A 26,525-nucleotide genomic window follows, 5' to 3' on the forward strand; every position below is an offset into this window, starting at 1 on the left:
CACTTTATATTTAAAACAAACTGATAATGATTATTCCATAATGTGTTTTCTCTCCTTGCATAAATATCTATGAGGAATATATCAGACTGACACAAACACTGCAAGTTAATGTGATTACCATGAACATGTTTCTAATTATGAAAATTGGTTTTGCTGCAGTTTTAGATAAGAGTGTCTGACAAATAAATAAATGTAAAAAAAAGCCAGCAATATGAAAAAATAAATAGAATTTTTGTTTTTTGTTGCACTTTTATTTGACCCATACATCACAATTTCACCATCTTCTTGGAAGACAACAGCATTTCATTCCCTAATGATCATTCTTTTATTTTGGCCAAAAAGGGCGTTGGTCCAAAAGCAAAGCGGTACAGCACAAAGAGACCACAAGAAATCGTTACAAACAATAACGACAGAGGAAGATTCACAATCATTTTATGAGCCAGCTGTCTGTGCGAGCAGGTCCCACATTCTCAATCTTGCCTGCAAAGAACAATAGTGGCATATACTGTAAATATGACTAACACTAACTGGAAGCTGCAGACATTACAGATGCAAGATGAAATAAACGCTTAAGACGTGGGACCACGACTCGCATCAGGGTTGTAAGACTGTGCCAAGTATAAAGTATAAATTAAGTACCAGTATGACCAACATAACACGCTAGAGCCTAACTTGCTGGAAATGTCAATGCTACAACCTCCAATGAACTCAATTGATAGACACTTGATGGAATAGTATGTACATGTGAACTATGCGGTATGGACTGATGCGGCTACTAGATGATGAATTTCGTGGTTGCAGCTTAAGTACTGAGCTAATTAAAAACTCAGGGAAGGTTTGCATTGCTGATCACAGAAACATCAATATTTAGTGCATTACCAGTATAAAATGAGATGGAATTCTGCGGTATGACAGGAATGTGTTGGAGTTAGGTCTGCTTTTCTCGTTATTCATTTTTCTGCTAGTAGCGTTGAATCTCAGGAAAGAATGTGTCTGGGTCATATTTCACTGAAAAAAATCAAAAGGAAATTATATTTGACTAAATTAAGCCTATTTTTTTTCTTCCATTGTGACATTATTTTCACTGCAATTTAGCACAATTATCATTATCGAAATTCAAAAAACGATGAATGTAAATTATTTTAATTTAAACACAATGGTATGTGTATTTATTAAATGTATTAGTCATTAAAATCATCACTGATTTGGATAAAATAATTTGGACGAAAACAATCTGTTGATAAAACGATATTCAATAAATTCAAAATAATTGTGTTTAACTTTGATGTAAGTAATATCAAAATGCAAAAAAAAAAAATGATGTGTGCATATATATATATATGACTTCTTATAACCAAGACAGTTTATCGTGAGATTCATCCTTTTTGCTGTAAAAAGATTTTAAGATTCTTCGATATTTCAGACTCTGGACCAATGTTTGTACCCACAGCTCAAGTTCTCTATGTCAGAGGTTAGAGGAATATGCAAAAACACATTCATACAGAAATGTATTGGCACAGTTTAACGCAATGGAACGTTTTTCAGTCACTGAATTTGGGAATGTTAAATGGAAATCTGAGCGGATACCTGTGGCACTGCTAAAGCAAAGCAGTGTGCTTAACATAGAATCCAATAAGCTAGTTCACATCATGTTGGAAATTAGGGCGTGTGTTTTTAAGGTACCAACACAATAAGATATCAGCCCACGAATAGTTAACCATTTCCGAATGACTTATCAGTACTATAGATGCAAACTGATTCATTTACTGGACCCAAAATGATCCTTGTATTTCTTGAACTGTGGATTAGTTCAATCTGGAATAAACATGGGGTTGCTGCCCAGGTTAGTTGACCTAATTACTACACGTCCAAGCGCTCTGATCCAAATAAGATAAGACAAATTAGTGGCATTTAAGTGTCGGAACCAAAGAGGACACAAGACAGGAAATAAACAAGATCATCAAAACAAAAGCACAAAGGAGTAAATGAGCGACCGTGTCTCAGATTGAGGGTTAATATCATTGTGGTACAGAGTGAGTATGTGCTTTTCTGTTGATTCTTTTTGGCATGTGGCATGGCATTGAGACATAAGGTAGGCACCGCCAGCGGAGCAGAGGGGAACAGGCAGGCCTCCCTTTGGGAATGTGGACATGGACCAGGGAAGGGAAGAGGATGTTGGATGCTACCAGGTTTGGCTCTCATGCAATCTTCAGAAACTGTTCCACTGTGTCTGCCTCCACTGCCTCAGAAAACATCTCGTAGTTCTGAAAGAAAGAGACACACACAGCATAAATATATATGTAGTTCTGAAGCTAAATCAATCTGATAAAAAATAAATAAATACAAATATTAATTTGTGACCCTGGACCACAAAACCAGTCATAAGGGTCAATTTATTATACACCATCTGAAAGCTGAATAAATAAGCTTTCCATTGATGTATGGTTTGTTAGGACAATATTTGGCCGAAAAACAACTATTTGAAAATCTGGAATCTGAGGGTGCAAAAGATTTACCTTTAAAGTTGTCCAAATGAAGTCCTTAGCAATGCGTATTACTACTACTAATAAGTTTTTGATATATTTACACCAGGACATTTACAAAATATCTTAATGGAACATTATCTTTACTTAATATCCTAATGATTTTGGGGATAAAAGAAAAATCGATAATTTTGACCCATACAATGTATTGTTGGTCACAAATATACCCGTGCGACTTATGACTGGTTTTGTGGTCACATTTTATTTATTGAATTACATTTCATTCTCAATAAGACCTATTGTATAAAATGAATAAATTATATTTAAAGGGATACTCTTATGTTGTTCCAAACATTTAAGACTTTCTTTCTTCGGTACATCATAAAATAAGACGTTTTAAAGAACTCTTTAGAAAAACTAAATAGTTTTGGTTCCTATTGAAACTATTTGGTAATCAACATTCTTCAAAATATCTTCTTTTGGGTTCAGGTTTGGAAGAAGATGAGGGTGAGTAAAGGATGACAGAATTACATTTTTGGGTGGACGATACCATTAAATAAACTACATTAAAAAGACATCATTAAAGGAATAGTTCATCTAAAAATTACAATTCTAAATTTGATTCAAGTTTGTGTTCACTGGCAGAATTTCAGTAAATTAGTTTTGAATTAATTTTCATATGGTTTCATATCATAAGACTAGTATGGACTAGTTTTAATGGTACTTCTGTTTCCAGTTCCCAGTTATTTTAATATGGGAGAAATTTTCCAAAATATTGTTCAAAGACGCTCCTCAGTTGATAAGGTTTCGGAATGACCAGAGGGTGAGGAAATTATGACAGAATTTTTTTTGATTTTTAGGGAACTATTCCTTTCAAGTCCTATATTCAGACCATAAAATACCCCGTTGCCAGTCCTCCTTACCCCACAGTACTGGTCTTCATTGAATATCTGAGGTGGGATCGCTGTGGGGTTGCCTGATTTACTCCTCATCTCATCCCGGACTCCACTGCCCACCGAGATGTCAATCAACTCATACTTGATGCTCTTACTGTCCAGAATGCGCATAACCTCCGCCTGCTGAGACTTGACCTGAGAAACAAGGAGAATTGTCATAGTCAAGCAGTAAATAACTGTACGGTGTCTTTCCTGAGCCTCTTTTGTTGAATAACTGAACCAGGCGGTTGTCTTATTTGCATTTTTCAAGCCACCACTACAATTATTCAAATTTAGCTCAAGATTCAAGGATGGCTTCAAGAGAACAAATTACAAAAGAATTGTGTCTAACAGAATGCAAGTGTATCTTCAAAAAATGTAAATAAAAATGTGAATGCAACTTTCTGAAAAGTCACATGATCCGGTGAGAACATTATTGGGGAAGTTAATTTACCTTACCATTTCAGGAAATGTGTTAAAATGGTCCAGTAAAAACACTTCTCATCCGGTCTTTTTACCAACCAAATCGAATCATACATTGCATGAATAGGCGTAGAAAAAGTGTACTTTGCTTTTAACTGCCAGTGGTTTATAAAATTCTGCGTTGATGATTAATAATGAAACACTATGTGACAAAGCTGTATTCAGGAAGTGTCTGCAGAAACCACACCTTAGGCAATTCGCTGGTTAAAAATGAAACATTAACCTACGTTAAAATGGAAAAATACGATTAGTGGATTTAATGTGTATCAGTAATTTAGTTGAAAATGTATTTGAATATTTAGTTGAAAATGTTGTGTCCCCAACTGAGTAAGCCAAGCGAAAGGCGACAGTGGCAAGGAACCGAAACTCCATCAGGGGCATAATGGAGAAAAATAAACCTTGGGAGAAACCAGGCTCAGTCGGGGTGCCAGTTCTCCTCTGGCCATCATGCCGGAGCTGCTAACATATTAATTGTGTTGTTATTATTAGTAGTAGTAGTATCTTGCATGTAAAAATGTAACATGCAAGTAATTTGCCTGACATGGCTGGTCATGTGATCCCAACATGAGGGGCAACCCACTCCATGTAGACTAAATAATTGTACTAACAAAGTGCAGCTATTTTAATAATTTGTAAGACTTTAATAAGCAAAAAATGACAGAGTACACTTTCAATATTTTCTGCTTTTCACGTGATTCGCAGGCCAGTGATTATAGAAACGCAGCAAAATTATCCGTAAATCCTAACAGATTTTTTCTTTATTCATAACAGATGTGCAGACTCAACAAACAAAGCAGCAATGCAACTGTAGCTTGCAAAAGCTCAGGAATGCCTCTTTTCAATCTGATTTGCCATAATTACGTGTTCAGTATGTAAAGCGGACTCTTTTATTTACGAGCAATATCTAATGGGCGCTCGTGCAAAACAAACTGTTTATAAAGGTTGCACTTCATGCACCATTAGTGAGAGCCCAACTACATTCGACACAGAGACAGACATGACTTCCGCTCTCAATGCATTGCACATCATTCTCTCAACATCCACAATCTACAAATAACAATGTTTTGCAATCACTTAAAAGGTTTGAATGCTGCAATAATGTCTTAGATAGACATATATGATAGTCGTTTATGTCGCGATAGCGTTTAAATGTGGCTATATGAATGTTAACGGAGCAGTTGGGTGTGTCTAGCAGCCTAATCCTCCATTTAAAATGTATTTAACTCTGTCTTCATCGGATGCAACGCTTACTGTCGGAGTTCACATTGCCACAGGTTTATTCTCACCTCTCTTGATGCAGTGACGGTGGTATAATACAGTTTGACGCCCATCGTTGTGAATCGTAATGTCCCTTTGTGTTTCTGGAGGCGATCAGTTCCCGTTCTCTTGCTCTACAGTCGCCGTATCACCACCGATCAGCACTGACACACGCTATTCACTCATTTAAAGAGACAGCGCCTTATTTCCACAAAAGGAAATTCAGTCTCATTTTGTCTTCCTCTTGAATATGTGTGGCCTTTCCATTGCACAAAAGGTTCTTTATAGTGGAAAAAAAGGTACTTATGGTACCTATTTAATAAGCGTAATTTAATTAGACTTTTCCCTTGAAAAGGTAAAGGGATTAGCTACTTCTGTAATTTAATTACAGTTATTTCTGATCTAATTCAACTAGATACTGTGTATAGGCTGTAGAACAATTATATATAATACAATAGTGGAATTAACATCAAAATGTAAAGTCTAACTTTAAAATGCATGTTTTATGTATCATTCTCACATTTGTAATACTTTGGTCAGTTAATAAGAATAATTTATGTAATTTTATATTATTTATTTGAATGAATTAAAAGAGCCGTTTCGTCTATCCTTGAATCACTTAACTAGTCGAGATTGATATAGGATTTAGAAAGTAATTAGTGATTAAATACTTTTTGGAGAGCGTAATATGTACAATTGTATTTACAATATATTCTGTTATATTTCAATGGTTTTTATGTAAAGACTTTTAAGTTATGTATGTCACTGTCACTATAATACCCTCCCCCTTATTAATATAATTTCATTCTAATTTCATAAACAAAAGATCTCCGTCATAATGGATGTGAACTCGTCAGGACAAGTTGAAGTCTCCTCTTTTATATCACATCTTATATTTTATAAGTTTTGTCAGTTTTTAAAAAAATTAAATAGACAACTCATTTACCATAATTTTTGTAAACAAATGATTCTTGAAAACTAGATATTTGTAGAAACATCAACATCAACTTCTTTTGACATAATTGTTTGTTTTATGTAATGAAGACTGTCTTTGAAATATACTGAAGTCCGGTTAAGACCACTCACAAGTAAATAACTAAACCACTCATAAATAAATACACATACAAATACCCAATCATACACACATACTGTACACAGATCAGGCATAACATTATGACCATCTTCCTAATATTGTGTTGGTCACCCTTTTGCTGCCAAAACAGCCCTGACCCATCGAGGCATGGACTCCACTAGACCCCTGAAGGTGTGCTGTGGTATCTGGCACCAAGATGTTAGCAGCAGATCCTTTAAGTCCTATAAATTGCGAGGTGAGGCCTCCATGGATCGGTCTTGTTTGTTCAGCACATCCCACAGATGCTCAATTGGATTAATATCTGGGGAATTTGGAGGTTAAGTCAACTCCGCAAACTCATTGTTGTGCTCCTCAAACCATTCCTGAACCATTTTTGCTTTGTGGCAGGGTGCATTATCCTGCTGAAAGAGGGCACAGCCTGGTCCACAACAATGCTTAGGTGGTACGTGCCAAAGTAACATCCACATGGATGGCAGGACCCAAGGTTTCCCAGCAGAACATTACCCAAAGCATCACACTGCCTCCGTCGGCTTGCCTTCTTCCCATAGTGCATCCTGGTGCCATGTGTTTTGACAACATTCTATCAGAACCAGCATTAACTTCTGTTACAGCAATTTGAGTTACAGTAGCTTGTCTGTTTTGATCGGACCACACGGTGCATTAATGAGCCTTGGCCCTGTCCTCGGTTCACCACTGTTCCTTCCTTGGACCACTTTTGATAGATAGTGATCACTGCAGACTGGGAACACCCCACAAGAGCTACAGTTTTTACAGATGCTCTGACCCAGTCATCTAGCCATCAAAATGTGGCCCTAGTCAAACCCATTTTTCCTGCTTCTAACACATCAACTTTGAGGACAAAATGTTCACTTGCTGCCTAATATATCCCACCCACTAACAGGTGCCGTGATGATAATTAGTGTAATGCTGCCTTCACGTGCTCTCGGAATTATCGTAAATACGAGTTTCCTAAAAAATGCACATGAACGCCCTCACATTTTGAAACTTGAATGCAATGAGCTTGTAATCACGACTTCAGAAGTCAGAATGATCAAATTTCCAATAGCACGTGAAGGCAGCATTATTCACTTCACCTGTCAGTGGTAGCTTAAAAATTCCTCTGTATTCAATGGCAGAGAAGGGCCTTAATAACAAGAACTGAGTTTACAAAGAGTCCTTTTTCTAAACATCTTTTGTTGATAGTTCACTAAAAGTTCCCCAGAGATAAAGTATCAGATTAGGTTTGATTTCAGGAGTTGGTTTATGTTCTCTCTGTCTACTAAACTAGAAAATTCCTATATATAATCTGTCAAAAATACACTATAAGTAAGTTAAGTTAAGCAAGGTAAATAACGACTGCTGTAGGCAAGCAGCTTGCAGATGTATAGAATGGCCTTGTATGAAATGTAGTAAAAAATAAAAAATAAGACCAATTAATTCATGAACATTTGGTTTAATGTGTGACTTTGTTTCATTTTTGAAAATAATTTGATGCAAATCCCACCACAGTTGTACAATGACTCAAATACACAAAGTAATTATTCTAAAAGAGGAAGTTCCTCCCTCAGATAAAGTTTATCAGTGTGTTTGCAGTGGAGAGTTTGCGCCAATCCAAATGCAGCCATGCAGAAATTTTCCAGGAAACTGTCAACGGTTTCCTGTTTCAGAGTCCACATGGGGCTTTCAAGTTCTGCATAGATCTGCTCGTTTTCTGACCTTTACGCTAACAAAACCTTTTTTGTGCTGACCATTCAAAAGAAAACACAAGAGGGCAGTACAGCATCACTTTGAATGTTTAATCAAACCACATTACCATCCCCAAACAAGGTGGCCTTTCTTTCATAAAATATGCTAGACAGGCCCAAAGAGTTTGGAAAATACACAGATGAACGCACATACAGAACTTGTGATAAATGGGTTAACAATACGCATGTAGCATACAACTATGTAAAATGTGCATGGTTTCATAATATACTTTTTAAAACCGTAACAACAAAAGAGTATACCAAACTGTAAGGAAGAAAAATAATCTGTAATTTTCTGACTAACATGTCCCATTAAGTTTAAATTTCCTTTAACCCTAAAACACAACACAATGTGTAATACAATATACTGGTAAAACACTGGTGCAAAAAACAATGGACAATTTCCTCACATTAACACAATACATCGGGCCCCTTTTTTACAGTGCAAAGCTTCTCAAATAATTCTGTAATTTAATAGTAATTCAATAATTTAACAGCACATTTTCATGTTCACAGTTCTTGAAATATGATAATGGTCACACGACAAGCAGGGTTTTTTTTATTTTATATTTAATTACTGTTTTATTTTGATTGTATTCATTTTTTAATTATTTTCATAAAAAAAAGTTTAAATGACTACATTTTTGAAGAAATATACTCTTTAGGCTACTCCAATACTTTTGTGATGAGTAATACAGTTACTCATTATTAGTCATTACATTTTGCATGGCAACACATTTTTTCTGCAGAAGTTTATTTCTACTACAAAAGAAGTGATATCGCCATCTACAGGGCATTGAAGATACTACATCTTGTGCGTTTTGCCCCATACCCAATCTAGTAGGCTACTTTACGCGAGTGCATTAGCAGGTGAGGAAACGCAGGTGTTTCATATATGATATGAGGACATGCCTGCAGCCGGTGATGAGGCCAACACCAGTGTCCAGTGCGTGTCCAGAGCAAGAAGACTTTCACCATTTCATTTTACCTGTTATATTGAAGAGACCTTTTTGAAGGATGTTGGTTTACTTATTCCCTTTTTGAGCACTTGAGCTTAAAGGGTTAGTTCACCCAAAAATGAAAATGATGTCATTAATGACTCACCCTCATGTCGTTCCACACCCGTAAGACCTCCGTTCATCTTCGGAACACAGTTTAAGATATTTTAGATTTAGTCCGAGAGCTTTCTGTCCCTCCATTGAAAATGTATGTACGGTATACTGTCCATGTCCAGAAAGGTAATAAAAACATCATCAAAGTAGTCCATGTGACTTCAGTGGGTTAGTTAGAATTGTTTGAAGCATCGAAAATACATTTTGGTCCAAAAATAACAAAAACTACGACTTTATTCAGCATTGTCTTCCCTTCCGGGTCTGTTGTCAATTCACGTTCACGACTCTGCAGTGATGCTGACGTGTTATCTGGTGACGTGTTATCCGCTCGAGCTTCGTTTACAGTCTGAGGGAGACGCACGCTGCACGTCACCAGCGTCTTACATTAATTCGATGCTTCAAACAATTCCAACTAACCCACTGAAGTCACATGGACTACTTTGATGATGTTTTTATTACCTTTCTGGACATGGACAGTATACCGTACATACATTTTCAATGGAGGAACAGAAAGCTCTCGGACTAAATCTAAAATATCTTAAACTGTGTTCCGAAGATGAACGGAGATCTTACGGGTGTGGAACGACATGAGGGTGAGTCATTAATGACATCATTTTCATTTTTGGGTGAACTAACCCTTTAACTCAGAATTGAGTGTTTGTAGACTTTTAAGAAGCTGTTGCATCGACCTTGATTCATTGCAATTTTGATGTGTTCAGTTTTATTTTGATTTTAGAAAATAAACATATTTCTCTCTTCATAAATCAACTTTTTCTTGTTTTTCACAGGGATTCAGGACTAGTTCATCTTTGAGCTGCCTGCATTCAGTATGAGTAAAATACTCTAGCTCCCAGTTTCACACACAAGGCTTAAACTAGTCCCAGACTAAAATGCATGTTTTAGCTGTTTTAACTGAAAGCAATTTGCACTGACATATTTTAAGATATGTCAGTGCTATTGTTTTGTTTTAAAATGCACACCAGTAATGTTTTTTTTTTCTAAGTCACATTTATAAAATCTACTTAAATGTCCTTAAAAGGCCTAATCCTGGCTTAATCTAAGCCCTGTTTGTGAAACCAGGCCTAGGATTTTTACTCTCAAATCATATTGGAATTGGTGACTTGTATCTTGTAATAGTCTCTTTTTTGCTGTATAAGGTATCTGTACTTTCAGGTACTCTTTACACCTCTGGTTAAAACAGTAGTAGGCAGTTTACACAGTAGAACGTTATATAGTGCTTTAATTAAGGATCCCAATCAGGACAGCCAAATCACTGTCCCTTTTACAAAACGCACAAATGTGTTTCTTTTTTGCTTTCCCTTTAACATCCAGATAAAGTACACTGGTTTATGCTGCAATATAGGCACTGGTTTGTTTGACTTAAGTGCAATAACATAAGGGACCAGTAAGTGCAATAATGCTATAAAGAAAATTGGCACACTGGCCATTCAAAGCATATACAAGCTCAATCTCAATAATACAGTGCTACTGTATCTTCTACAGACGTGTGATAAGAATCACTGAGGTTCATCTAAAATGCTCATTAAGGCACAACAGTGCATTGGGAATGCATTGGGAATACTGTCAATCTGTATAGGACCTGCACTGTAGAAAAATATAAAAATCACTGATATAAAAATGTAGACAGATTGTTATTTTTATACTACCCGATAATGATGACTGATATATTAACATTATTTTCTGTTGTTTAAAAAAAAGACAGCACTCAAAATCTCGCATTTAGAATCTACATAGGCCTACCTCAGGCATCAAAACACCTTAATGTAATATAGAAAAGATCAACCAACCTGGAAAAAAAAAAAAATTGTTATGATCTCCCTGGCCTTAGGCAAATCCAACTGAAGTCTACAATTGTAACAAATACTAATATATTCTCTTTAAATACTGTATGCTGGCTTCATTTGTGTTTACTTGCTGGCTGGTGTGTAATAGAAGGTTCATCAAAAAATCATTATTAAAGGGTTAGTTCGTCAAAAAATTTAAATTCTGTCATTGTTTACTCACCCTCATGTTATTCCAAACCTGTACGACTTACTTTTTTTGCGTGAAATGGAAGTCACTTGTCACCAAACCAGTTCGGTTACCAACGTTCATGGTAATCAAAATATTTTGCTTCACAGAAGAAAGCCAGAAATCCGTACAGGTTTAGAACCACATGAGGATGAAAAATGACAGAATTTAACATTTTGGGTGAAATATCCCTTCAACATAAACACTTAATTCAAAATACATTCAAGAATATTAAAGGCCAATTCACACTGCACCAAAAGATGCACTTTCTCGGGTTTTGTCAGATCAGTGTAACCCCTGTCCCCTTTGTTTTCGCCGAATGAACATTTTCAATTGTTGTTTGTCAGGTCGTAGAACATCAGAGAAGCGACATGCTATAATCTGGTGATTGTCCGCGTTGTTTGGCATTGGTCGGTGCATTGTGAATTGGGGTGAACAGGGGTGTCCAAACCTGCTCCTGGAGGGCCACTGTCCTGCAGAGTTTAGCTCCAACTTGACCCAACACACCTGCCCGGAAGTGTCTAATATGCCGAGTAAAACCTTTATTAGCCTGTTCTAGTGCGTTTAATTGGGGTTGAAGCTAAACTTTACAGGACAGAAGCAGGATTGGACACCCCTGCCTTATCACCAACATTGCGTATTTGCTCAAGGTTCAGTCCTTGAACAGCACATCTGTAAGACAAACATAGTCATAACCTGATCCCTAACTGTAACACTTTGCCTATTGCTAAAATCGTTGATAGGAATGTTGTTACAGGATCAACAAGAGTATTGATCCAGGAATATACAGAATTAATGTTATCTCATGGCTATATAAGGGCTTTCGCACTGGGTAGTTCTATTAACTTAGTTTTAGGAATTAGCCACCAAGGTGGTTCCTCTAGGCCTACCCTCAAATTTGCGTTGGATTTTCTCTTTAGCGTAAAGGTTGAGAGGTCCATCTATCACCGTTTTCCATGTTCATAGAGTTAGTTTCTGAAATATAATCTGTGCGTGTACACTGCTTTTTTTTAAATGGCGGGTGCTGGTGTTCGGCCAATCAGCGTACACTTAGGTCACTGGTAGTTCCTATAGCGCTGGGTTAGACCCTACTCTGAAGTAGGAGTTAAATTAGTTTCCCAAAAGGGAGTTCCTAGAACCAAAATCGTTCTTGCAGTGTGAACACGCTTAAATCTAGGTACTTCCGCCATTAGTTCTAGGAACTATGCAAAGGTCAAATTAGAAAATGCCCTTGTTTCCATCATGACCTATTCTAGTCCTAACTATTCCTATTCTTTACTTAATTTTCCCCTGCAGCCAATCAATCTTTTTACTTTCCCCAGCATGTACAAGGCTATTAGAGCAGAGGTGACAAATGTTAAAATATAGAGCGAAACAAAGAACGATGCCTCGCCATCAGAATGGAGATTTACATAGAGGTCTCTGCGGTTGAGGTAGTCCAAAAATGAAGCGTGGATCTGGCAGATTGTACACAGAGCAAGCAGCACATGAAATACTTGATGACCCTGACCTAAGAAGTCACAGTGACCTGGGAACCAGCGCTCGGGAACAGGCTGAGTGAAGAAAAAAGCACTGGAAAGAAAGAACGCCACTTGGCCAAAGTGAAAGGGCAGAGCAGGACTGCTTCTGGAATCGCCTCTCACCCAGGAAGGAAACCAGATGATAAAACGATGGAACACAGGACTGGTATCCCAACTGTAAGCTACGGCGGAAGGCACCACTTGGCCTACTTTACGAACCCATGGAGGAAGGCTGAAATTGCGATACTTCCCGTAACAGCAGCCAAAGCAAGACAAGCAACACAAGAAGCTAGCAATAGACATGAAAAATCCTCGGACATGTGCATGCCAACTTTCTTCAATAGCATAGTAGTAGTGTGCCACTGCACTTCCATACTGATACAACGACACACCTACATAATCCAGGTAAAAGAAGGCATAATGGCAGAGTTCCGATTTTCCCGCCAACAGGTGGGCCACGGCGCTAAAGGTCATGTAGATTGTTGACGACAACAGAAGGATGAGAAGTGGCCAGGAATGAGGATCGTTCATGAAATCTATGGTCTCCGTGAACTGGGCAGTTTTCATGAGGACCACTAGTGCTCCGACTAGGTGCGTCCAAACATTTATAGTTTCGTTGTGCTGCTGTAAGAGCGACAGGAAATAGTAGCGCCAGTTCTGGTGGAGAACCCGGTAGCCAGAGTAAATGTAGCGCTCACGGAAAAATTGGGGCACCTCTGTGTCACACAGGGTGACGGCCTTGGAAGGCAGGGCCTCGGAGAGCAACTGGGGAACTCGCCTCACCTGCTGCAGATTAATGAAGAGTCGGCCAAACTGCTCCATAACGATTGTTGCCATGGTAATCTCTGGAGTACAGGAGAATAGAAATTTACATTCCAGATACTGACAGCCACACAATAGTCCAGGCCAAAACTGACGACACACTGGCGTATCTGGGAAATCAATAAAGAAAAATATATGTGAAGGGAAAAAATATTTACACCATTACAGTGTTCAAAACAAGTGTTCTGACAGAAATATAAACACTACAATATTACAGAACTATTAATACTGAAGTTAAGTATAACAGAAACACAAGATGGTGTCAGCTGTGTTCGTATGAAATACGAGAGCACGAGATTGCAATGTGATAAGAAAAACATGACAGAATTGGCTTAAAATCAACTGACCAATAAGAATAACATCTTCAATAACATTTTTGATCATAATTCTAGATTACAATGTAACATTTTGCAGTTCATTTAAACTGCAGTGACAAAATATTTTTTAAAGTGCAATATTCCAGCAGTCTCTCAATTAAGATCACCTGATTAATATACAATCAAATTTAGGGATACCTAAGGATTAGGGCTGTTTCTGCAGCCCAACTAACCACTAATGTGAACTAACCAAGCTTTACACTTTCTTCATTCAAAGATTTTTTTATAACTGCCATACTGTATATAGTTGTCATGAAACTTGGTCCTTTACATGCAATCTGTTAGCAATCGCATTATTTAATACATGGCACTCTGCTGGCTCTGCAGTCAATGAGATGGCTTGTTCAGCATTTAAATAGTGTGGTTCAGTGCCTGCTGGTCCTCTAAAATCCTCCACCACCCCCAGCTCCACATGTCTAGATTTGCTATGGGATTTATATTATTCATCCAGCAGCAGCATATCTTACATGCTTATAGAAGCATGTCTGTGTATCTAATGGCAGTATAGTATGTCCATAGTTGCTCTGCAGCTGCAGCCTGCATATATAGTACACCAAGACCAAATACATTACAAAATACAAAGACACACGCGAAACCACACCACATCCTTCCCAGTTTCTGTAGTTGAAGAGCTGAGGTGTTTGGTGAATGGAAACATCTAATTTAAGTCACCTGCATAACTGTTCAGAGTAACTTTAGAGTGACTTTACAGTTAAAAGCTAGAGTTTATTTATCTGTACTTCAAGTTCATCCAAAACTGAAAATGCTGCCTTTTGCTCACCCTCAAGTTGTTCAAACCAAAGAGGAGGTTTAGCTGAATGGTTAGGCTAAACTTTCCATGAAATAAAACCATAAGCTCCAAAAAGGATACCACATATACCACATAAAAAAGATAGCACATTGATTTGGGTATGACAAAAAATTGTTATTCACTGAAAACCTTTTCACACACACACACACACACACACACACACACACACACTTCAGAAAACTTGTTCTAATATAGCACGACAACTTTATTTTTTGAAGTTTACTCCTTCTCAATAGGCTATATAGAGTTATCTGTATGGAAAACTGAAGTTCCACTGAAGGAAGTAAAAAAGCATAGGCCTAACACACTTTACAATAAGATTCAATTAATTTATATTAGTTATGCACTCATGCATTATCATGAAACAACAATAAGCCATTAATAAATACTAGTTCATAATACCTCATGTGTGGAGTGGACATTTTATGTATAGTAATGTAACAACTTTTAAGACCCCATAAAATTATTTAAATAGAGTCTGTGATTTGCAGTAAATAGCATTTAACCTAAAAGAAAATGGCAATCAAGGCAAAATTTAAATAAATAATGGAGTGTCTATTTACACCAAGTGCAAGTAGCGTGCCATAGCGTGCCCAGGGTGTTGGCAAGTGCTATTCACACTAGCTCCGCCTAACAATGCCTGTTTGGGCCAAACAACATAAAAAACGCTCATATTTCAACATCTTCAGTGGTGCATTCAGTAAAGCGCAAGGCTTAATGAAGTTCAAAAAATAATTTCGGGAGGAGTGAACCCATGTAATCTTTCAATTAGCAACGTACACAAATGCAAATTCGGGAGGAGTGAACCCATCTAATCTTTCAATCAACTGCTAAGCATATAAGCAGCCTCCTACCTCCTTCAGGCATCAGTCGTTTGCATCCCTCCACCTCCCCAACTCCACCTACTTACATTTATGTTTACCTTTCTCTTCTTCCTAGCACTAGTAGTCCCTGGGGGGTAAATCTAAGCTTGAGTGGAAGCGGCTTCCTCGAGCCCCTCCACCGCGGACAGCAAGCCAAATACGCTTAAAACCTTATCAGCTAAAGAGTATATGGGTAAACGAACTTGTGAAAGGATCTTGGATTTGACACGATTGACCTGGGTTCGAATCTGCCTTTTGCAGAGCTCGCTCTAATCCCTTTTCTCATCACAAATCACATCGGAAAGGCATTTACTTTCAATAAAAAATAAGAAAATGTTCTAAATGTGGAAATAAAGTGCCTAACGAAATGTTTAATAATAATATAAGCATTTATTGGGGTAGGTGTAGGGAGGGCTTTTATTGCCCCATTAAGGCGGCATCCATTTAATAATTTTTATAAATACAATAATTTACACTCAATGTTATTATTGCATCCTGTTTATGTACAACAATACTGAGGTACAAATAGTACGTATCTGTCAAAATAAAGTATAAATAGCATCTAAATACTATTTACACATATTGCAAATAACTATTTTTACATGGTGTAAATAGAATATATCACTATTTTCACTTAGGATGCTATTTCACTTAGTAAATAGCATCTACAGCTATTTGCACTTAGAGTAAATATCATCTATCGCTAAGAAAATTTTATTTTCACTTAGTGTAAATAGATTCTAGTTGCTATTTACACTTGGTGCTATTTATACTTGGTGTAAATAGCATCTATTGCTATTTGCACTTAGTGTAAATATCCGCTGCCAATAAATAATCAGTCCACAGAGTCATGGTCTTAAATCCTTAAAATCCCAAAGAGGAGATCCTTTCAGGGATCTTATTGTAAAGTGTTCCTAAATAATAAAACGCATTTGAGGGTGAGTAAATGATGATTTCCATATAACTAACCATTAGAAAAGACATATGCCATGCCATTTTCTAGGCATTAGCAACAGGTAGTCGACAAAGTTAAAATGCCTCTTCATATTGATGGAAACCGTTCTTCATACACTCATTGGTTCTTGAAAAACATGTTGATACCAGTAAATGTGCCAGCATTTCATCCATGCGTGAACAAGAGGCCGAACTTACTGTCACATGCGGCGTTAAAGGCTACTTTATGTGTTATAAATTATAATCAAATGAAATCTAAGACACAACTCGTTTCATACGAGAGTTCATCAAGAAGATTGTAATCGTAATTTTGTATCAAACAACCACAGGAGATGCGCCACAGCCCAGCTCCTAAAACGAACACAGAATAGAAAACCACAGGGATGTCTCTGCATTTACCTTCTCGGGTGTCTTCCGCAAATCTGGCACCGCAAATAATTTCCGAGTGGAAACTGACTGGATATGCTACTGACTGTTCTCTTCCTCATATGTTTCTCACTAGCCACGCCTTTTGAGTCGGCGGCAATGCGAGCAAGGGACGCAATAAAAAAAAACTCAGTCAGTCAAAGAGAACATATTTCGTCACATTGCTGCGATAATCACGAAACGTGCTGAAGCGTGTTTTGATGACATGTTAAAAACCAAGAAACACGACTGATTAGATTGTTGCTTAATGCAGATTTTCTCTTATGTGGGCCTGTCTCTTCAGAAGATCACTTCAAATTCAGCCTAGATTTTTGTTTTACCGTCACAGGTGTGATTTCTCGAGTAATATGTCAGGTAGGGACATTTTAGCAACTTTAAAGACCCATAAGACCCCACAAATCCTTTAAATAGAAGAGTTTGTATTTGCAGTAGACCTATATGGCATTGAACCTAAAAGAAAATGGTCCCATTAAGAACAAGCAAAAAGGAATATCCTAATGGCAAGTCTTGTCTTGCACTGTCCGGTCTTGTCATATAGTAGGTATAGGCCTACAAACATTCAACATAATGACATTTCCAGGAAAATTACGTTTTCAATAAGCTTATAAATCATACAGAATGAGTTTTTTTTTTTTTTTTTTTGAAAATGTAAAAATGCTGAAAGTTTTGTGTGATAGGTATAGGCTATTGGGGTAGGGTTATACATTATGGGGGGTAAGGGGTATACAATATAAAAACCATTACATCAACGGAGAGACCCCAAAAATATTGTGAACCAGACATTTCAGATGTCCTCATATTTAAAATAGCTTTAAAAACAGACTAAACAATGTTTTATTAAACATGCAGAATGTTTCCTGTGATAGGTTTAGGGGTAGGGGGATAGAATGTACAGTATGTACAGTATAAAAACCATTACGTCTATGGAAAATCCCCACAAAGATAGTGAACCAGACATGTGAACCAGTGTGTGTGTGTGTGTGTGTGTGTGTGTGTGTGTGTGTGTGTGTGTGTGTGTGTGTGTGTGTGTGTGTGTGTGTGTGTGTGTGTGTGTGTGTGTGTGTGTGTGTGTGTGTGTGTGTGTGTGTGTGTGTGTGTGTGTGTGTGTGTGTGTGTGTGATATTAAAGGGTTAGTTCACCCAAAAATGAAAATTCTGTCATCAATTACTCACCCTCATGTCGTTCGACACCCGTAAGACCTCCGTTCATATTCGGAACACAAATGAAGATATTTTTGTTGAAAGCTGATGGCTGAGAAAGGCTTCAGATAGGCCTCCATTGGCATTCAGTACATTTATAATCCCAAGACCCATAAAAGGCACTTAAAACGTCGTTACAAAGTCCATCTCACCACAGTGGCTCTACAATAATTTTACGATGCGACGACAATAGTGTTTGTGCGCAAAAAAAATCAAAATAACACCTTTATCCAGCTTGTTATTGTCTTCCGTGTGTGCCTCCACGACGCATGCGCGAGAATATGACGTAGATCCGGCGTTCGGGAATCCATGAAATGCACACTTAAGCCCCATTTTGAGCACTACGCCGAGACCTAAAGCACGATCAATGTAGAATCCAACAGCTTAGACACGCGCATCTTCCTCTGCTTGTAAACAAATCGCTTCTGGGTCATGTGTCCGAACGCCGGATCTGCGTCATATTCTCGCGCATGCGTCGTGGAGGCATACACGGAAGACAAGAACAAGTTGGATAAAGGTGTTATTTTGATTTTTTTTTTTTCGCACAAAAACTATTGTCGTCGCATCGTAAAATTATTGTAGAGTCACTGTGGTGAGATGGACTTTGTAACAACGTTTTAAGTGCCTTTTATGCGTCTTGGGATTATAAATGTACTGAATGCCAATGGAGGCCTATCTGAAGCCTTTTTTCAGCCATCAGCTTTCAACAAAAATATCTTCATTTGTGTTCCGAATATGAACGGAGGTCTTACGGGTGTCGAACGACATGAGGGTGAGTAATTGATGACAGAATTTTCATTTTTGGGTGAACTAACCCTTTAAGTGAAAATCAGACCTCTGAGGTCTTCTTTACTGCAAAAAAGATTAAGACATTTTAAAGGCTCCAAATGACATTGAAGACACTGATCAGCCACAACATAAAACTGACAGGTGACGTGAATTACATTGATTATATCGTTACAGTGCTACTTGTCGTTCTTCTGTCAGATGGCTTACTGTTTTGAAAAAGCTTCAAAACAGAATCTGATGAGTTTAGGGAAAATGCTTTCACGCATCCCAGCATCCAACAGTTCCTTGCGGAATTATAAAAATACTGAGTGCACCTTTAACATAAATTAATATTCAGGATGTTTTGTGTGTATGCCTGTAAAACATCAGATGTCAGTCATATTTGGCTTACAATTTTACGTCAGTTAACCTATAAATTGGTAGGGCACTGCTCGCATCAACTCTATGATTACTAGCCAATCATATCAAAGAGACTGACATTGAGCAGAATGCCTACAGTTACAAACATGAACCTTATCTGATGGACTGGAAGCCCTATAGCTATGCAAAAGTGAGATACTCAGGTGAGCTGATTCAGAAGTTGGTTAAAATGAAACAGGAGAAAATTTCCAGATACACCTTGTTCAGAGAAAATACACTGATTAGAATTAGCCAAAAACTTTGACTTGATGTCTGCTGCCTACATAGGCAGTACACAAATGTAGACGCAAGCACTTGCGGAAATGCTGAGAATGAATTGTGATAAGCTGTAGTTGGAAGTTGGAACATATTTCATAACGCAACACCACACAAAATACAGCTTGCGTAACTAAGAGCATGTGTGGTAACACTTTATTTTTTTTGATGGTCAACTTTAGACATTCTACTAAGGATAGTTAGAAAGAATAGAAATGGTGGCGAGCAAATAAAAACAATCTATAGCGTTAATTTTGATCATGGCTTTTCTTGAAAAAGAAAACTGGAAAAAACTAAGACAATGTGTGTGAAGCAAGTGGTGGTTTGTTAGTGTCTCATTGATTGCATCATTAGGTTCTGTGCTCCTATTGGTTTTTTATTTAGCGGTTGTCATAGGAGAAGTCACACTGCAAGACCTAAAGCTTAAAAACTGCCTAAAAACTTCTGACACTGACAGAATTTTGTTAGTGGTACATTTTTGGCCCACATTATACAGTGTGAACCTGGCTTAACTCCCGTTAGAGAGTATTAGTAGATTGTTCATCTAGGGTTCAGGTTAGTAGAATAAGTTGACGTGTAGTTGCAAAGTCACTAGTAGAATGTCTGTAAAGGGTACTAATATCAAAATAAAGTGTTCATTCGCTTTAAAATTAACATTACCCCATGATTTACTCACCCTCAAGCCATAGGTGTGACTTTCTTCTTTATGATGAACACAATCAGAGTTATGTTAATAAATATCCGGACACTTCCAAGCTTTATAATGGCATTGACGGGGTCCATTGAGTTTGAAGCTCAGACAAAAGAGTGCATCCATCCATTATAAAAGTGCTAAATACGGCTCTGGGGGGTTAATAAAGGCCATCTGAAGCAAATCGATGAGTTTTGTAAGAAAAATATCCACATTTAAAACTTTATAAAGAGCAGACCGCCATCCGTTTTCAACTTACAATGAAATCGTAACTAGCGCAATGTATCGTAAGCGTTTTGAACTGCGAGAGGTGTTACACTTTCTGCGGATATTTTTCTTACAAAACCCCATCGATTTGCTTCAGAAGGCCTTTATTAACCCTCTGGAGCCGTGTGGAGTACATTTATTATGGATGGATGTGTTTTTTGAGCTTTAAACTCAACGGTGAACTACTCCTCAAGTGCAGGAATGATGGTGTTTTTTATTGTAAGAACATAAAATAAACACAAACAAAACTACCCATGCGGGGGAGGGGGGTGGTGGGATGGACAGAACATAACCAAATACCGGAATGGGAACATGAAACAAAACACATCCAGATACATCCGACATAACGACAACGAACTAGCACAGGACTGAAAACACCATGAGAATATAAAGGGTAACAAATCAAGCGCGAAATAAGGGAGAACGGGTGGGGCAAATTAACCAATAATGAGATAACAAGAAGGGTGGGGTCAAGACAGAAGACAGGAATGCACATGACACAAGAATTACCCAAAACACCACATGTGCCAAACGATACGACATCGGTAGCGGCTGCGGCTGGATGCAACCGATCGACGAGAGTAGCCGCACTCAGGCGGGGTGGAGCTGCAAAATCTTTCTGCTTCCCGTAGTGACGCTTGCGCTGTGTTTGCATACTTTATCACAGCTGAAGTGAAATAAATGCAATATTTGTCAATACACAGATGTTTCAGAGACATTATTGTCATGTAATACTTTATGCACTGCTTACAGTTTTTTACAATCGCTATGACAATTTTTTCAATACTTTTAACAAATTTCCTAAACTCTTAACGCACCAACACACCTACATCGCGCAATTGCCAAAACAGTTAATTTCGTGCTCAAAATCACACATTGTAAACTAAACTCCAAAACAAATTTTCAAAATACAATAATTCACTAACACAATACACTATGTCTATACCAAAACCCTAACACATGTTTTCTTACAACAGGAACATTTAGTCAATCATAGCACAATGTCATAAAAACACCAACACTAGATGGAATTACTGAAACTGCATTATTGTATGTGTCAGGTCTGCCCTTATACAATAGACAGTATATTTTATTGATCATAGATTGTGTGTCTTTTGAAGAATCTCCACATTTTTGTTTTGTTGGGTTTAGTAAATGCATGCATTTTGTTTCTTTTGCTGCAGAAATTCAATACAAAAAATGAATGACCCATCTCAGAGTAGCTTTATAGAATGCCCTTCAGATTTTTTTTCATTATCAGCAATCACCATGTTGACAATAGCAAGTTCCTGTTCTTCATTTAGGAGCTTTCTTCTGCCCCGAGAGAGGGAGGTGTTGAATCCTTAGATAGACAAAATACAGTTAGAGACCAGAGGCATACAGTCACTGTAATACATGGTTAAATAATTTACACTTTGCAGTAGGAGAAGCCCTTATACAATATCATACCATATCAATATCATGTTGGTTTCTGGAAAAATCTGGATAATGGATGCCACTGTGTCCCGGCTGAGATTTGGCTGTACTCGTTCATCAGCCCCTCTGATAGCCTGTGGTTTATGACATGGTCTATGATAGTAGCTCTTATTTCATCAGTTACCCTAATTCTGGCCCTTCTTTGAGCACCACCATGCATTCACCCTCCTCAATCTCTCCCTTGCCCTTGTCCCACTCCTCTCCCTTGCTCTTGTCCCATTCCTCTCCCTTGCTCTTGTCCCACTCCTCTCCCTTGTCCTGGTACTCATCTTCCTCTCCCTCATGCAGGCCTTTTTCTGACTTTCTTTGTGTTGCTCTATATTGTTCCTTTTTCACACAAGATCAGCCCAAAGATGTCCTCTTTTACTGTATACCATATGGTCATGTGAAAGAACATCGACACCTGAAAAATTCCTAGATGGGAATCAGCTGTGATTTATATATTTGCACAAATTCAATCAGCTGTCTATCAGTACCAATGGGCATAAAATACAGGAGATATATTTGTGTTTCAAATCAAAATATGAACAGCTGTTTACCTTGACTTTAGCCTATAAGATTAGGTTTAGAACACGGTGTTATCTGTTCTGACACACAGTGTTAAAGCATTGGTAAATTTGGCAGTAAAAATCCATTGTTTTGGTATTGGTTGAGCTTGTGTGTATAAGAAGTTCAGGCATTTTAAATTTGTGTTAACTATATGCATTTTGTGTCAAAGCAACAATAAATGTGTTAATTGTATAGCCTACACAGACAGATGTTGTGCTAACTGTGTTAAGAGTTTAGGAAATTTGTTAAAAGTATTGAAAAATGTGTCATAGCGATTGTAAAAAACTGTAATACAGCGTGTGTTTGTTCAAAAATAAAGTTCAACATAAGCCTACACTATCAACGAAGTGATAGTCTATGTTTTTTATCAGTTTTATTTTGATGAACATGACAATATAACATTGTGACTGCATGAAAAGAGGTTTTACTGTTATAAAAAACAGATTTGTGAGCATTAGTGGAACTGAAGGTTTTAGAATAAACACGAAACACACCAGGGCGGGACGGGAAGCTCAGGAGATCTGGTTGGTGCACACTGTTCAGAGGGCCAAGGCGGCGCACGCAGTTCAGGGAGCCAGGGTGGCTCTCTGGACTCGGTGCACGGGACGGAGCCCTCTCTGGACTCGGTGCACGGGACGAAGCCCTCTCTGGACTCTGGTCGCGGGCTGGAACCCTCTCTTGACCCTCTCCTCAGTCAGGAGCTAGCCACGGCAAGGCAATACATTTGGGCAGCTCTGGACACTCCTCCGAGACGAGGCTGCTCCGTAACAGCCCCCGAATATCTGGAGGAAGCCCTGTGCAAGGCTTCCAGACAAGACAAGACAGACATGTGACATTGACAGTCTGCTTTGGCCCTGTCCCAAATGGCACACTTCATGTGCACTTTCGGTCTTGTGGACTTATAATGGCCGCAGGATGTCCCATTGGTCATTTTAGGTCTCAGAAGGGTGCTCGCGAGCGCTCCCTTTGAGGTCGATATGCGCCCTCGATGCGCACTTCTGCCGAGCCCGCACTGGTGCGAGCTATGCAACGGACTTCTTCCCGGCAGTCAAAGCAGCATTACGACGTGAAAGTGCGGACTCAGAGGAAGACCGCGAGGGTTTTATGTGCCATTTGGGACAGGGCCTAATACTCTAATGAGAGTTAATTAACATGTACATGCAAAGTTAATTATAGAATGTCTAAAGTGGACCGTCAAAATAAAATGTTGCAGCCTGCGTTCATTTAATTGTAGTAAGCATGTTTTGGCCAAAGGCAGAATACTAACCAGAATGAAAATCCATATGTGACCAATTAGTACTGCTCTAAATAGTGAAGTGCACAGGATATGCAAAATCTAAAAATGTTGGAGTTTGGCATTAGCACAAGTTGCTAAGCTAATGATGCAATAGCCTACTTTAAGCATAAATATACATTTCACTTAAATACTCAAATGTTGGGGGGGGGGCATAACATTTTTAATTAGATTAGGTGATTTTCATCAATACTTTTCATGTGTTATGAAATATATTTATTACCAACATTTCTGTCTTGGATGAAGTTTTTCACCATCTTTGAGGGTTTTTTTTTTCACTAAGCAATGCGTACTGAGTGAGTTCACCCCCAATGTCATCAGCAATGCTCTTCACGGAGAGGTAGAGACAAACCTACCTGAGCTACCTCGGATCTATATGGACTGGGTGGCAGGTCTGTCCTTTTACAGCACCACAGTTGTCAAGGCCGTCATCCACATCTTCCACAGTAAATTCACTTGTCCTTTCTGCTCCTCAGCGCTGAGATTTAGCAGCTACCAAATGCGCCCCCATCCTATCTGTGTCCATGACCACGACACCTGGGATACTGCAATATGTTTAGGGGCTACAAGGACTGCAAGGCTAATAACAGATCAAAGGCTTGCTTGATAAACCAACGTGCCCCTCTGTGGTTTGTATCTGTAGATTAGATAGACAGACATATTAGAAAGGGCTCCATTACAGTTATAATCACTAGGTCCCATTTCTCAATATTTAGGTCACGTTTTCAAAACTCTTAACACATTGAGCACAACATCAGTCTATGTGAGCTAAACTGTGGATATATTTCCATTGCTTCAGCACAAAATACAATCTTTCAAATTATATGAATTATTTTCACACACCACCATCTACCTGCAGGCCAATTTGCAAATATTTACATACTTTTTTTCTTCAAAACTGTTACACTTAAATTCCAAACCTAGCAATAGCAACAGCAATTTGCTACATTTCTAAATAATACTATATTGAAATATATTCTGAATCTTAAAAATGAAATACTATCAAAACAATTAGATGTATCTGCTGAACTCGTACACAGGTGTTAGTCTTTCGATTGTATTACCAGTAGGGTGGCCATTTCCGTAACACCAAAAAGGAGGACACTTTGCAGAATTTAGTGAGGCAAGAATAATTGCATAGGACTCTGGTGTACTCGCAACTACAATAGCATTTTGTCCATCATATTGATGGTATCGTGATACAGTGATTCTGCAATAGCCTACTCTATTAATTGCCAGACAATTTGATCTACGATGTATCTTGATGTAGACCTATGTGTAACAGAAGAGGCAAAAAAGTGTGTGTTCACAGTATTTATTCAAGACATTGTGATGTCTGTTTCAAAAACTGACCACTGAGATGAACCTGTCTTGCAAAGTGCACAGTGCCTGAAAACATAACATTTCTGGACTTCTGGAAATAAAAGAAATACATAAATAACCAAATAATGAATGCGAAAAATAAATTAATACACATTTCAATTCTAATAGTTTTTGCCCATTGCTTACACACTAAAACCGAATGCTTAGACCAAAGCCTCAATACCTAAACTTCTTGTAGCATACCTTAAAAACAGTGTAGCCATAGCTTAAACACATTGTCAACTTTGCACTTTGTTTGCAATTCTGTAACACACTTATTGCGAAACACTACACACATTTTCTTACATTAGACACTTTGTTCAAAAACAAAATCACCTGTTATTATTTGGAAAACACTCAAAATGCAAAACTCATCTGGCAATCACTTACATACACACCTGAAAACCCTTGCACAGAAAACAGAACACCAATCGGTCTGAGCCTTCGCACTACAAATAGGCCTCAGGTAAGCCATTTTGAGAACTTTGCAAGCATGAAGGCAATGAGAGTCAGAGTAAGAGGAGGACAAAGAAAGAGGGGAGTCGGACGTGGAAGAGGACAGACGAGGACCAGTGCGGAGACGTGTATCAGATGACATCAGGGGTACTCTGGCGGACCATGTGATAAATCATGGCCTGTCCATGAGGGAGGCTGGGCAAAGAGTCCATCCTAACCTCAGTCGCTACACAGTAGCATAGATAATAAGGACATTCCAACTGGAGAACAGGTATATCTTCAAGTTTCTACTCCAGACTGCACCTACTGTATGTGTCACATGATTCTGTATCATATTACAGTATTACTGTACTAACTACTATACAAAAATGGTTAGTACTGTGAAGTATATGTAAGGGAATACCATTGTGATGTTACAGTACTGTGTAGTATGTGAAAAAGAGTGGTGGCATTTTCTACAGAATGGTTGGACGACCTCCTCAAGGTGGAAGGGAACGCCTCTTCACTCAACAAAAAGAACTTGCCATCATTGAAATGGTACGAGAAAATAATGCAATCCGACTTTGTGAGTTGCAACAATGCATAATTGCAAATAGAAATGTACTCAATATCAACAGGGTCAGCATTTCTACAATACAGTTTTTCTCAATTGTTTACACACAAATACTGGTCCTTGAGACACTATGACCACAACATGTAACTCATGCACCAACCCCCTGAACCAATTCTGCTAAACTACAAGCACAATTCCTGCTTTCCACTCAAATTGCCGTTCTAAAACACACTTTTTTCAAAACACTACACACGGTTCTCTGCATTTGGCACAGTTTTCATGCAGAAAATCTCTTGTTTTCA

General features: G+C 38.2%; 2 protein-coding genes across 2 annotated transcripts; both read right to left on the reverse strand.

Annotated features, from left to right (window-relative positions):
• Positions 1-213: 213 nt before the first annotated feature.
• On the reverse strand, positions 214-5,414 carry sh3bgrl3 (SH3 domain binding glutamate-rich protein like 3). Its single transcript, XM_079828473.1, has 3 exons — positions 5,188-5,414; positions 3,407-3,574; positions 214-2,264 (listed from the first exon to the last, which is right to left on the reverse strand). The coding sequence occupies exons 1-3, from the start codon at positions 5,230-5,232 to the stop codon at positions 2,199-2,201; spliced, it is 279 nt and encodes a 92-aa protein (XP_079684599.1). The 5' UTR covers positions 5,233-5,414; the 3' UTR covers positions 214-2,198.
• Positions 5,415-9,891: 4,477 nt separating this feature from the next.
• Positions 9,892-17,075, reverse strand: paqr7a (progestin and adipoQ receptor family member VII, a). The gene is made up of 2 exons (XM_079828474.1): positions 16,886-17,075; positions 9,892-13,591 (listed from the first exon to the last, which is right to left on the reverse strand). The coding sequence occupies exon 2, from the start codon at positions 13,494-13,496 to the stop codon at positions 12,408-12,410; it is 1,089 nt and encodes a 362-aa protein (XP_079684600.1). The 5' UTR covers positions 13,497-13,591; positions 16,886-17,075; the 3' UTR covers positions 9,892-12,407.
• Between the last annotated feature and the right edge of the window lie 9,450 nt (positions 17,076-26,525).

The sequence above is a fragment of the Gobio gobio genome (genome assembly GCF_949357685.1).
Source record: "Gobio gobio genome assembly, chromosome: 11".
NCBI classification, from domain to species: Eukaryota; Metazoa; Chordata; class Actinopteri; order Cypriniformes; family Gobionidae; genus Gobio; species Gobio gobio.